At 36.9% G+C, this 13,685-nt stretch overlaps 1 protein-coding gene across 4 annotated transcripts in view; it reads left to right on the top strand.

Annotated features, from left to right (window-relative positions):
* Positions 1-13,685, top strand: part of LOC145983948 (cell adhesion molecule Dscam2-like) — a 796,725-nt gene that overhangs the window by 675,210 nt on the left and 107,830 nt on the right. For all 4 annotated transcript variants that reach the window (XM_083117150.1, XM_083117148.1, XM_083117149.1 and 1 more), the window contains exons 10-11: positions 7,756-7,907; positions 11,335-11,445. In XM_083117150.1, coding sequence (XP_082973276.1) covers positions 7,756-7,907; positions 11,335-11,445 — 263 coding nt within the window. The remainder of the gene's footprint in view (positions 1-7,755; positions 7,908-11,334; positions 11,446-13,685) is intronic.

Here is a 13,685-nt window from a genome sequence, read left to right as displayed (position 1 = left end):
GTGAGTGGAAAAACAGTGTACGAATATTAGTGTCCTCTGGGCAAAATGTATAATTTACAGTGTTGGGTAACCCTAGTTCTTAAATTTCTGTTAATTGTATATATGATGACTACTCTCCGTTTAGCTACGATCAATATTAACAAAATGCGATCTTTTACTAAACAGGAGGCGCTAGGAGATTTTTTCCTACAATCATCTTTAGATATAGCACTTCTTCAAGAATGTGGAATAACGGCATTTAACCTCCCCCCAAACATATTAGTCTATAATAATGCGACCTTTCAAGCGACGGGAACAGCCCTGTTAGTACGTAACACCGTACCGATTACAAATGTGGTGTGCCATCCCAATGGTAGAATTATCTCAGCAAAAATAACTAATGTTTGGGTATATAATTTATATGCACCTTCAGGGACACAATTTAGGAAACAGAGGGATGCGTTTTTTGCGACGGACGTCGCTACTGAAATGCAGGGTACAAGAGAACATATAATTTGCGCGGGCGATTTCAATTGTGTCCTGCATCCACAGGACCAAAGACCTGGCTTTAATACCTCCAATTCTTTGCAAAAATTAGTAAATGGGTTTAATTTTACAGATGTATGGAATGATAAATATTTTGGACAGAAAGGGTACACGTACATTCGTAACAATTGTGCTTCCCGTTTAGATCGATTTTATGTAACACCACATTTACGCCAACAAATTAAGTCACTTAGTATAACACCCACCTGTTTTTCAGACCATAGTGCCGTAATCATGGCGATAAATGTGGATATACCAATAGTACCGAGAGGGTATGGCTACTGGAAATTAAATGCTTCTATCCTTACAGATGCAAATTTCCAACAAGCCTTTCAGGACCAATGGAATGTATGGGAAGCACACCGTACCAGACAAAGTGGTGGTAATTCGCTGGTGGGATGAAATTCTTAAACCGGGCATAAAACGTTTTTGTCTTAGTTATTGTAAGGAACGTTCTAGTGACTGGAATAATAAATATAATTTTTATTACCGTGTGCTGCGTGAACTTATTCATGAAGCCACTGAAGGGAAACAAGTGCAAACAGAGGTAAAACGTGTGCAAGCTGTACTGCTGAGGATGACAGCTGAAAGAAGACAAGGTGTAAAAATTCGCAGCAGACTCCCCCACTTTGATAAAGAAGAGGTTGCATCTATAAGCCATGTGCTGCAAGAAAGACACAATGCGAAAAGACAATTTATTAGCGAAATAAACGATAATTCTGAAATTAAAATAAAAACAGCCCCGGAAATACGTAACAGATTTTACAAGTATTTTGAGAATCAATTTTCCCAACCAAAAACACATAATGTAGATTTGACGTATAACTTGGAATCCTTGTCCGAGGTCCTTGACGATGAGGAACGTGAGCAATTAAATAACGACTACACAAGCGAAGAAGTATTCCGTGCTGTTAAGTCAGGGCAGCCGTTTTCTGCACCTGGTATGGATGGGATACCAAACAAACTCTACCAAACATTTTGGACGTTGATGGGAAAAACACTAACTGAATGGATAAATGCAGTGTTCCGAAGGTATAAAATGGGAAAATCCTCAAATACTGGGATTATAGTTTTAATACCAAAATGTGTGAAACCCACTGAAGTTGGTCATTATAGACCCATTACCCTCTTATGTACTGATTATAAAATATTCTCTCGCTGTATGCTAGGCAGACTTATGCCATATGTAGAAAAACTAGTTGGAGATACACAATATGTTTTTGGTATGAACAAGAAAATTACAAATGTCTTACAAACGCTTCGTGAAGTGCTTGCCTGTTATAGAGTCAATAGCAATAACCATGATAATGCTATATTAGCAATAGATTTTGAACGAGCATTTGACTCGGTACACCATGATTACATATTTAATGTGCTTCAAAAGTACGGTATACGTGGACATTTTTTGTCAGCATTTAAAAGTCTTTATAGTAACGCAACATCCAAAATACAAATAAATGGATTTATGACAAGAGAACTTCCTATTCACAAGGGAGTAAGACAAGGTGACCCATTATCGATGATAGCTTTCTGTATCTCATTGAGACCCCTCCTTTCTGCATTAGAAAAGCAAGTACAAGGCATCACCATACAATCTATAAACACAAAGGTGTTGGCCTATGCTGATGATGTCAATATATTAATAAATACGCAGTCTGATATTGCTGCAACGTCTAAAGTATTACAGGAATTTGGTCCCCTTTCAGGGCTCACAGTAAATCCGAAAAAAATCAACTCTTATGCATTTAAACCCGGATATAACTTACCCTCAGAGCGGAGAATTTCATGTTGTTCCATCGATAAAAATACTTGGAATAATTTTCGCGCGCTCCCTTCAACGAATGATACAGTTAAACTATGACAGAGTGATAAATGTTGTTAAAGCAGTTCTACAAATGAATAAATTTCGAATACTTAGTATACAGTCAAGAGTGACGTTTGTACAGGTGTACGCTCTTTCCAAGGTGTGGTATGTAGCAAAAATCCTCCCGTTGCGGCAACTGGATATTTTTAAGCTCAAGAGTGCTGTGAACTGGTTTGTCTGGAACGGTCAAATCTTGCGTGTAAATCACGCAACGCTTTGTTTACCCTATGCAGAAGGGGGAATGAACCTTGTAAACGTGGAATATAAAAGTCAGGCTCTACGTATTCAAGCTGATGTAACGACACTGATTCAACACCCAAACAGCCTCACTAGTAAAGTTCTGAGACACGCTTTGGACAACATTAAATTGGAGGCCCCCATTGATGTTACAAGACTTCCAGACAGATTATGGTATTTTAAGAATACAATAGTGGATATCAGTTACGCTTTAATACAATCTCCTATCCTTCCAACGCAAGAGACGTCAAAAATATATAGAAGACTGTGTTCACTATCACAAAACCAGTGTAAAATTGTAGATCGGAATCCAAGAGTCAATTGGCGGGAAATATGGAATAATATACAGGCCCGCCACCTTACGTTAAGAGTCAGATCAGCGTGGTATATAATTGTACACCAAATATTCATTACTGGAGTTAAACTTTATGATATAAAATTAGTAAATACTCCAATATGTGCTACATGTAATGTACAAGATAATTTAGTGCATAAGCTTAGTGAATGTCAAATAATCCAAAAATCATGGTTATATATCAAAAAACTTGTGAGTACAATTTGTCGTACATCAGAACGTAACATTTCAGTAGATATTCTTTTGTATCCTTCCTTTGCATATTATCCAAGAACAAAACGCCACAGTGTACAATGGCTCTTAGGCCAATATGCCCTTTTTGTATCTATATATAGGCAACAAGATTTTCACACCCAATTTATCAATCACCTGCACCAGGAATACCAGATGATCCCTCGATGTAAAAGAGATATGTTATATGCAAATTTCCTAAATGTAATGTTAACTTTGTAATGACTTAAAATGTATAACATGCACAATAATATGTAATAGTTTCAAATAAAAAAAATAAAAAAAAAAAAAAAAAGTGGTTAGCACATCGCGCTGCGACGCCAAGGGTCCCGTGTTCGAATCCTGGTCGGGCTTGGTTGTTTGTGAATGTCCATTCATCAATTTCATCATTTCATCACTCATCCCCATCTTCGCAAATTAGCCAAGAGGCACAAAACGCGAAGTAAAATAAACTAAATCAATCAATCAATCAACACAAACAGTATCCGAGTACCAAAATGTAACAAGGCAAGATACGGATCAAAATCCCTGTCATCTCTGGTAAGTAAAGCGTGGAATCAACTGCCTGTAAATTGCAGAAAGGAGAGAAATTTGGCCAAATTTAAACAAGAGTTTAGGACATTAATCTATGAATACTGACACTGTGCCTCATCTACCTCATTGCCTCCTTCATATAACGTAGCTGAAAAAATGTTTATTTTATTCTATTTCTTATATTTTTCAATTATATAAATTTATAATATTCCATTTTATGTATACTTATAAACAAATAGCATAACTGTATATTAATTCATGTAGGGCAAAAAGCTGTTTTTGTAGTTCAGAATCAATGTAAAGAAAATTGTCAACTTAATTGTAACCCTATTTTAATAATAATAATAATAATAATAATAATAATAATAAAACGTTTTGTATCAGATCATCAGTAGTTTGTAGTGTCAAGGTGAGTACCAGCGTTACAAAAACGTTGCGATATAGTTTTACCGGTTGCGTACATAAAGAATAACTTTAAAGTGGTGAGGTGGTTGAAATTTCGTTGGTGGTCGACTGCAAGTGTCCTTTGTGTGGAAGTATATGATCTGGACATGAACTGTCTGTCACCTGTTGGCAACTGAAATAAATCTTTGTTCAACCACTGCGTCTGGGGTGACTCTGATACAAAATTAGCAATAAGTACCATAGTTTTTAGTAATTATTTCCACTTAAGACACTGTATTATTACAAAAATCAAACTAGATGAAATGTCTATCTTTTGGTTACATTGTGAAGTTTCAAATTTACATTATGAGAATAGTCTTCGCAACTTTCTTCTTTCACCAGGTACTTTTTATTATTTTTGTATATTCTCACATCAAAGAAAGGGAGTGGTCCGCAAGGCATTATGATTTATTTGTATCAGTATGAGAACGTAGCTATTAACACTCATTTTTCTAGTTTCCGTCCTCCTCCGTAGTCGAGCGGGTTAAGGCGGTTACTCGTCTTGAGATCGTTTGCTGCGGGACGGCGTAGGTTCGAATCCGGCTCTGGTCGGAATTTATTCGGCCTGCGTATAGGGCCGGTGGCAACCCACCATCGTGAGGAAATTGGGAAGCTTCGAGTGAGTGAGCGTAACCTGGTCAAGAAGGCCTACAACAACAGCTGGGGGTTCGTCGGGCTGATCACCCGTCACCCCAATACTGGTCTGAGACCTCCACGCTATAACAGGTGACGGAGGAACAGTGTGGGAGGGAGACCAGCAGTCGGTAGGTAAGCCAAGGCCCTTCAAGGACTGTAGCGCTGTGGGTTATGTTATTTTCTAGTTTCCAAACCAGATGGTACTTAATGAAAATACAAAAAATTGCAAAAAGTTACATTCATTTTCTCTTCTTTTCTTTCATTTATAATATCTATTTCCATTGTCGAAACACTCATTTGGGAAGGTATGGCCGTGCGTTTAGTACTTTTAGATACCTTGGTAGGGGACTGATTGATTTTGTTTTGAAACAAAAGTTGGTGGGCACAATGTGATATTCCACTTTGTTTCACAATATATGTCTCCATTCCAAGGGAGTGATAAAAGTATGGCAGAAGCAATAAATGAAATTTCATAGGACGTAATTTCCTTATCAAGTGCTGCCAAGATGATTTGGAACGTGCCACCAAATGGAAGTAATTCACAGGGGCCAGCAGATGCCACAAAATGAAACTACCTACGTCTTTTACAGATGTATTGCCAATGCCTCAAGTTAAACTAGTACGAAATCAAGACAGAAGCGACTTCCAGGGAAAGAAACGAAAAAAAAAATGCTCACTCGAATCGCACCAAGTCGTCTGATGACTAGATTTTGTGGGCGTAGTTACTTTTCTTCTGGCTCATCAGCTATGGGTGATCGGTCACAATGTCAGACATGCAATGTCTGGTTCCGCGAGATCTGTGTTGGAGCAGGAAACACTGTACAATTTGTGTGTGGACCATGCAGATTGTTACGTGAAGTAATCATTACATGTATTGAACACGTGTGTCCATAATTCCATTCCTAGGTGTCTTGTTTATACTTTTGTCTTCAATTTCATATATTTACCATTAAGAATGGTTCATAACTCAAGAAGAACAATGCAAGTCAATGTTCTGTGCTTATTATTACTGTGAGTTTATCTCTTACATTCTCACCTGCCATTCGTTCAGAGTCAAAACTGTGCGAAACAGCTTGTGAAGCACTTTTGTAATATACATAAACAATTTGAATTAATGCAGAAATATTTCATGCTGTACTAGAGGAAATATAATGGAATCAAGTTAGTGTATTTTTTTTATTTTTCTGCTACTTGATTTCAACCAGGAAACGAAAATCTTCCAAAGCATTCAGAATAAGGCCTCTGTTAGGATTACATTCATGCGAACTTCTTTAAATATAATATTTGATCTGGTTTAGATAACGTTTGATTGTACTATGTTGCAAACTCTCTCGTGTAGTAATATTTCTTCACGAAGCTGCATTACAGAAGCATCAGGATCGCACGACAATTTTCTGTAGACTTGCATTTACATGAACCTTGAACATGCAATTAAAAGATTTTCAGCGAGAATATGTTTCCTACCGTTTCGAAAGACGCTAAAGATAGCTCGAACGAAGAAGACGAAGCTTCTATCGTTGCTGCTAGCTGGTCGCGTGCGTGGTTTAACACTTAATGGGGATGCTTCAGCGTTGGTCACCGCCAAGTTGAACACGTCAATCGAATTGCAACGATGCGATCACGAAAGGTAGTTCGTTGCCTCGCGTGCAAGCAGGAGATCTTCCTCTTCTCCTTTGGGCCAAGAATGCAGTTCTGATCCCTTTGCTTTCTCTTCAACGCCAACAATAAGTAGAATACAAATATTTCGATTTTACATATCGTGGATCACGAAGAACCTCTTCGAAACGGCTATTAAATCTTGGTATTGATTATACACTGTTGCTGACTAAAATTAATTTTGAGTGCGTCGCCGCAAATCATCCTACAGTAGGCCACGAGTCATAGGTAGCAATTATACGCTGCACAATTTAGCCTCAAACTCAAACACTGTTCGTTTCAATGAGGATTTATATGTGGCTAATTTGTATTGTTACCATCGTCATAATAAATGTTTCAGATAATCAGAATTCCAATACAGTACATGTCCGGGTGTAAAGGATTACTACAGAGGATTGTGCTGGCCGTAGGTCTAGACGCCAGAGCTTCGTTGGCCCGCAAAACTGCAGTTACTGCACTACGTGGAAGTGGGGTTGACTTTGGGGTGATTTCTCAAAAATGAAAATTGTCGTGCGATCCTTATGCTTTTGTAATGCAACTTCGTGAAGAAATATTACTACACCAGAGAGTTTGCGCTTTCGTAATTCTACAATTAGATGTACAACTTCAGATCAAATTATAAAATAATGTGCATAAACAGACTATTACGTTCATTACTCAGGAACTTGTAAAGCCATAATAATAAAGACAGAAATGTTACTTTTACAATGACTAGCCATGTTTTGTGTTCTTTATGTATCAGAGCTAGTATGAGATAAGGAATCAAGTATAAACTGTTATCGCAGACATTTTACATTAACATATTGTATTATAGGATAGATATACTAACTTCTTTGCTCGAAATATATGATTTTACTAACCTAATCACGATTGTTCAAACAAGGAAAATTATACGAATATCAAATTAATTAATATTTATTCTTGCATAACAATGATATCATGAATATGGTAAAATGTATCAGCCTAGTCAATCACATCGCCAAAGTTCTTATATCCTGAATGAATTACTTTCTGCTTCAAATATCCTTTGCGTGTCTGCTTAATACTACAATAGCTGTGTTCATTCATCAGATAAATTGCTACGTCTTATTAATTTTTCTTTAATGTGTGTTTCCATTTCCACGTTCTAATCAAAATTAATATTTTTCTAGGTTCCTGAACTCTATGCCAAAAATTAGATATTTTTCCAATGCACAATGTATACTTTTCTTGTGTATTAAATTTCCAGTTGTGCTACTCCCTAATGCTTTAATCAAAATCCATATCATTCTAGGTACTTGATTGGCCAATATGTTACTGTCCACGGGGATGTCATTAGTCACGTAAATATCACTAGCGTACAAGTAGAAGATGGTGGTGAATATGAATGTAAAGCCACGAACAGAGTTGGATCTGCGAAGCATTCTGCAAGGCTCAATATTTATGGTAAGCGACTTTCCATGTTCACTGATGTTAATGTAAATAATGCCTCAATCATTACAAAATATTACAAATCATTTCTCTGAAGTATCCCAAATTACTGCCTTATTTTTGTTATTGATTTGATTCTAATTAACTTTATACTTGAAAGAACTATTCCAGGACTTGCCTATTTTACACTTACCTATCTGGTATGCACAACGCACTTTACTCAGTGACTCTTAAGTGCTCACAGGTGCGTCAGTGTTTCAATATAATATATTCAAGTGGGTATGTTATATAGCTTAATGTCAATAACGACAACATTACTCTGTTTAATAAATGTAAGTATCAGTAATTGGATTCACGCTTTTCTCCATTAATAAATTGCTAAAAATATTTATTCATTTGACGTCGACTTCAAGAATATTTTTTTAAAAAACTTCCCTTCATTATCCATATTTGAAATTAGCATCCAACCCTTGTAGGCTCATTTCCTCAGAAGATTCAGCCAAATGCTCTTCACTGGAAATGATTATTGTACTTTACGTACATGTCACAGATAAAGACGGAAAGTACAGCAGATTCCAATAGGAATGTCTCCATTTGAATTGTTCATTTTGGACAAATTTGCTACAAGCAAATCCAAAGTAAACTGGATGCCTCTTGTCGCGATATTTCTACGCAGCTTAGGTTAAAGCCATTTTCCTTAAGCTTTCGGTCAATATCATCGTTGAATATAAAATTGCATCTGCTATGTACGGCCAGAAGATAAATTACTGTTCCTATGAGTCAGTAAGACACATCCTAAACTGAGCAGGTTCAGTGACCAAGCGCGTTGAGTTCACGGGTTCTGACCTGAGGATGGGTGTTTTTTGTGAGTGTCCCTTCAAGAATTTCATCCATTCCTTTTTTGTCAGACAATGCAGGTAAAGGTAAAATTCAAGAGCAAGATGGAGGTTGTTTCTTCAGGATAGGGTGTAAGTTATAGGGATTTCCTTGTTTTCAATAAATCCATGACAAAGTCGTCCTCCTCGTGGCGTACAATCTATACCAATTATTTCTCCGGATAATAATAATAATTGTATGTAAATAAGGGAGGAGCTAGTTTCGAAGTCACTTGAACATGAAACCTGTAAATGTTATACGTATGTAAGGATAGAGCAACTTAGTAACTTGAAAGCATTCGGTCGGTAATTTATCTGTTCTTGTTCAAAACTGATGAATTTGAAAAATAAACTAGTTCATTAATTTTATATTCTAATATCTGAAACCAAAATATTGTCCATATAATGTGTAATACAAAACATTTATCACCTTATTCCCTTGTGCAAAATTAAATGTACATTCCTATTCAACCACTTGTGTTTCTTGGGACATAAATTTGCAACTAACGTACTTCTACTCCGTTTTACTGTAGTATTTCCTTTTTGCAAACTTCATTGGACACCTTGATGTGCACCTAATTCGTGCACAAACAGAACAGGGTCTTTAATTAGCATGCTAACCACGTCCTGTTTAGGCTGTTTGTGTGTACTCACTTGCCTTTCTTTTGTTTACCAGAGGTTTAAAATTTCTAGAACACTTGTTTCTCTGTCACGTCGAGCCTTTCTTCTCTTTCCTCTCGCTCAGAGGCACCAAAGCATCACTTTCCCATCTCAGCTGTGTACCACGTTCTCTCGACTGATTGTTTCCAATTCATTTGTAAAGAACATTGGCTCTGAGTTACCCGCTGAATTATTTCAGAAATGACTTACTTTATAATAATTTAGTAGATTTTCAATGGTAACGCAGCTAAGCCTTGTTTCCATGTTAGAGAAACACTAAATCTTTTGACCAAGGCAGTATTTATTTACGTAAAAAACACTTTACACGTGACGTTTCCACCCTATATCAAAGTCTTCTTCAAACTAAGAACCAATTGTTAATTCTTAGTTTGAAGAATACCCTGATATAGGGTGGAAACGTTACATGTAAAATGTGTTTTACTTAAATAAAAAAATACTGCGTTGGTCAGCAGCTTTAATATTTTTCTAGATTTTCAAGTATACAGGGTGTCTAAAAAGTAATAGTGCAAACTGACACAGGTGAAAGAAAGTACAAGATAATAGAAGCAAAAAAGTCTCAGTAAACATGGACCTGCAAACGAGCCGTTTTCGAGATAACTGCGAATGTGTGGGTACAAGCCGTACCACCTCTCGGAAATGTTCTGTTTGATTACAACGTCACCTCTCGGAAATGTTTTGTTTTGTAAACAAAGAGCAAACCACGGACCGCGCACTCATGATTGCTTGTAACCACACATTTGCACACATTATTAGCATTTTGCCAACTAGGACGACGTTTAAAAACAATGAAGTCAGTGGCGGCTTGTAATCACACATTCGCGATTATCTCGAAAACGGCTCGTTTGGAGACCCATGTTTACTGAGACTTTTTGCTTCTATTATCGTGTACTTCCACCTGTGTCAGTTTGCGCTATTACTTATGAGACACCCTGTATAGTTTCCAAAAAATGTAGAATAATGTGTAGTATGGGCGTATGAGTTTTTATTTAAATGTAACTGTATTTTATACACTCCTCACAAAAAGTGTGGAATATTTTTATATTATATATTAGGCGATAGGAACAGCCTTGGAATGCAACAACACATGGTATCTGTCTGTCTGCTGGACGTTCTTGTGTTCTCACCGACATATGCCACCGTACCTATCACCTATTGCCTAATATAACAATATTCCAAACTTGTTGTGCCTAATATAACAACATTCCAAACTTTTTGTGAGGAGTGTATTAACGATCAAGCGAAAACTCTTCAAATTAATTACACATTCAAGTGTTTTATTGTTGCTGGAACATTGCTAATGCTTCTTTAATGAAAAGTTATTTATATGACCTCCTGAGATTCTATCCGCAGCGTGTTCGTCAGTTGAAACAGACATGACAATATTGGCTTGATGGATGTCTGATGCCTGTGCATCCAGCGAAAACCAAAATGAAGATTTTAATAGACAAGGGGTTGAAAATTTTACAAAAGTCAGTCAATTTGTGTGTACTGAGGGTCAAACCAGCAGTATATATTTGTGGTGGAAGATTCCATGACCAAATACAGCACTGCAGATAAGAGTGAAGTTAACTCTCGAAAATCTTGAAAATCTTTCCATAACTCACCTGGTCGATATTCCAGGAGCATCTGTTCATCATTCATCATCAGGAAAGCTTCAAGACTTGTTTCAATTTGATGGAACTTTAATAATTTTGATGGATGATTTAGGAGACTACCGTATATTCCAAGATGAAACTATTCATGGTATAAGCTATCCTTTTCTGTTTTATTTGTTAATAAATCTCTAAGAAAATGTGGATATGCAGGTATTATGATTAGTGCCATTGGAGCATTATGTGGTTTGTCTTTGACTGCCAAAATCCCGATGAAATTTTCCTATTTTACAGGTTTGCCGCACATTCGTCCCATGTCCAAGATATCAGCAGTTGCAGGAGAGGATCTTGTGATAAAATGCCCGGTAGCAGGTTATCCAATTCAGACCATCACGTGGGAAAAAGGTAAATATTTTTTCTCAACCAGCCGTTATGACACTTGTTTCGATTTTGTCATGTTCTCGTTCATAATTGTAAAATCGCTTGAGAAAGAAGAGACAGAAGAAATGTTTATATATTGTAGACAGGTGGAAAGAGATCATCGAAAGAATGCTGCCACGATTTCCAATCGGTTAATGCCTTGCTTGGTCAGGGATTTGGAAGGCATGATCGATAGGAAGTTGAGGTGGCTTGAGGAGTTGTGTTTGTCGTGTGGACGAGAGGGGTGGTCCCAAGGAGAGGGTGTTATTTATCATTTATCAAGGGTCATTTAACTTAATTATGAAATAATAAGGATCGAACAACCAAGCGAGTGTCTCAACAAAGCTACACCCTCTAGAAAGTCTACGAGTAGGGTGGACCTCAGCAATATATATTAGGACTGAGCCGATACGATGACGATGTAACGGTATCGGGAGGTATCGGTTGAATTTTATTTACCGATATCGGCCGATATCTTTCCGGCGTTTTGATCGTTCGAGGTGCCCGCAAAATTGCCGCCCAACACTTTAGAGGAGTCTAATTTTCCTGTAAGTTATGCAAAATTCGAAGTTTTCATTAATTTTCTACCAATATTATGTTTAAAAGAAAACTGTATTTTGTGATTACATAACACGTACCTTTATATTCTCATGCATTTTTTAATATTTCAAAGCAAAACTCTGCAGTAGAATACTGATCCACTAATATTAAGCAATACTTCTAAAAACTTTTGGTTGTTATAATTTTTTCAAGCATCGGTATCTGTTCAAAGTGTCCTAATATATACAGTGCTTTCTTTCTGGGAAGAAAGGTGTCGGTACTCTTCAAGTTGGTTTGTTCCTGTGTTCATCAGATAAACTACTCAAAATATGTTGTATGTTCATAATTGATCTTTCATTCATGTAGCTGGACACAGACGCACACGTCTTTCGTTAAAATAAAATGTTGTCAATTTTATTCTCGCCAATAAAAAGGTGCCGGTACGGCGTACCGCCAGAAATAAAAGCACTGTATGTATACGTGTATATATGTGTGTATATATAAAATATGAGAAGGCCACTTGTTATTTGTTTTCTTAAGAATCTCTTTCAGTTACTTTTCAGTATTTTTTTTTAAAAAAATGCTTCCGGGAGACCTTATTTAAGTGAGGGAATTCTTCAAAGGGCAAATTGTGTACATATATTTCTGTTTATTTCTCTTTCCTGACATCAAAAACCTTAGGCATCTGCTCTCGCGTTGTTCCTACTTGGTATGCTTTGTTTTCCATGCACAGACGAAGCGAGATGAGGGATGGAGCCTGTCCTCGCATTATCTTCCGCCCGGGAATCCCAACAACAGAGCGCAAGTCTCTTATCGCTTGTAAAGTTCTAACTCTGTCCAGAAAATGTCACCCTATTTTGTTTCTCCCCCTTCTCTTGCTCTCGCTTTCTTTTTTTTTTTTTTTTTTTGCTTTTTTCAGGCGCCATCTCGCGGTGATGCTAAAAATATGCTATAAGCCAAACTCAGTGAAACTTGTGTAAAAATAACAATAATGTCGATTTAAATACAATAACAAACCAGGAAACAGAACAATGCAATAAGCTATTCCCTATCTTCCTAGTATGAACTGCCTGGAAGCACCTACTCCATTTATAAAGAAGGGGAAAACAAATGGAGTTACATTTGAGTCATGTTCTAACATGGAACTGAAGAATGCTGTTATAAATAATAAATAAAAGGGCATCAGTTCAACCGATCTCGAACTATTAAAATCAGCATTGATCAGGATGCATCTCCCAATTATGTTGAACATACATATGCGATATACACATGCAACATGAGTGAGCATCTACATACTTACAATTTGGCTATGCTCTCAATGATATGGATGTTTTTTATTATTATTATTATTATTATTATTATTAAGTGCGCTACATGAATCCGTGAATACATAGAAATCTGCAGTTATAAGTACTTTAATGTGGCTTGATTCGCAATAGAGGAGAAAATTTGTGCAGATTGATCGTGGGCTGTAAAATAGCCCCATAGTTGCTATGCATGTACATAAGGGGAAATACAAGGGCCGTTCAAGGTTGACCGGGACTTTTATTTCTAGACAGGAAATATACATACATATAAGCACCAAACTATGTCAGTTTTTCAAAGTATTCCCCCTGATCATCCAGACACCGTTGCCGTCGTTGTGGAAGTTTCTTGATGCCTTTGGCGTAGAAAAAAGTAGGTTG

The sequence above is a fragment of the Lepisma saccharinum genome, chromosome 2, assembly GCF_977018435.1.
Source record: "Lepisma saccharinum chromosome 2, izLepSacc3.1, whole genome shotgun sequence".
NCBI lineage: Eukaryota > Metazoa > Arthropoda > Insecta > Zygentoma > Lepismatidae > Lepisma > Lepisma saccharinum.
The sequence above is the reverse complement of the archived record's forward strand: the minus strand, read 5'-3'. Positions and strand labels throughout refer to the sequence as shown.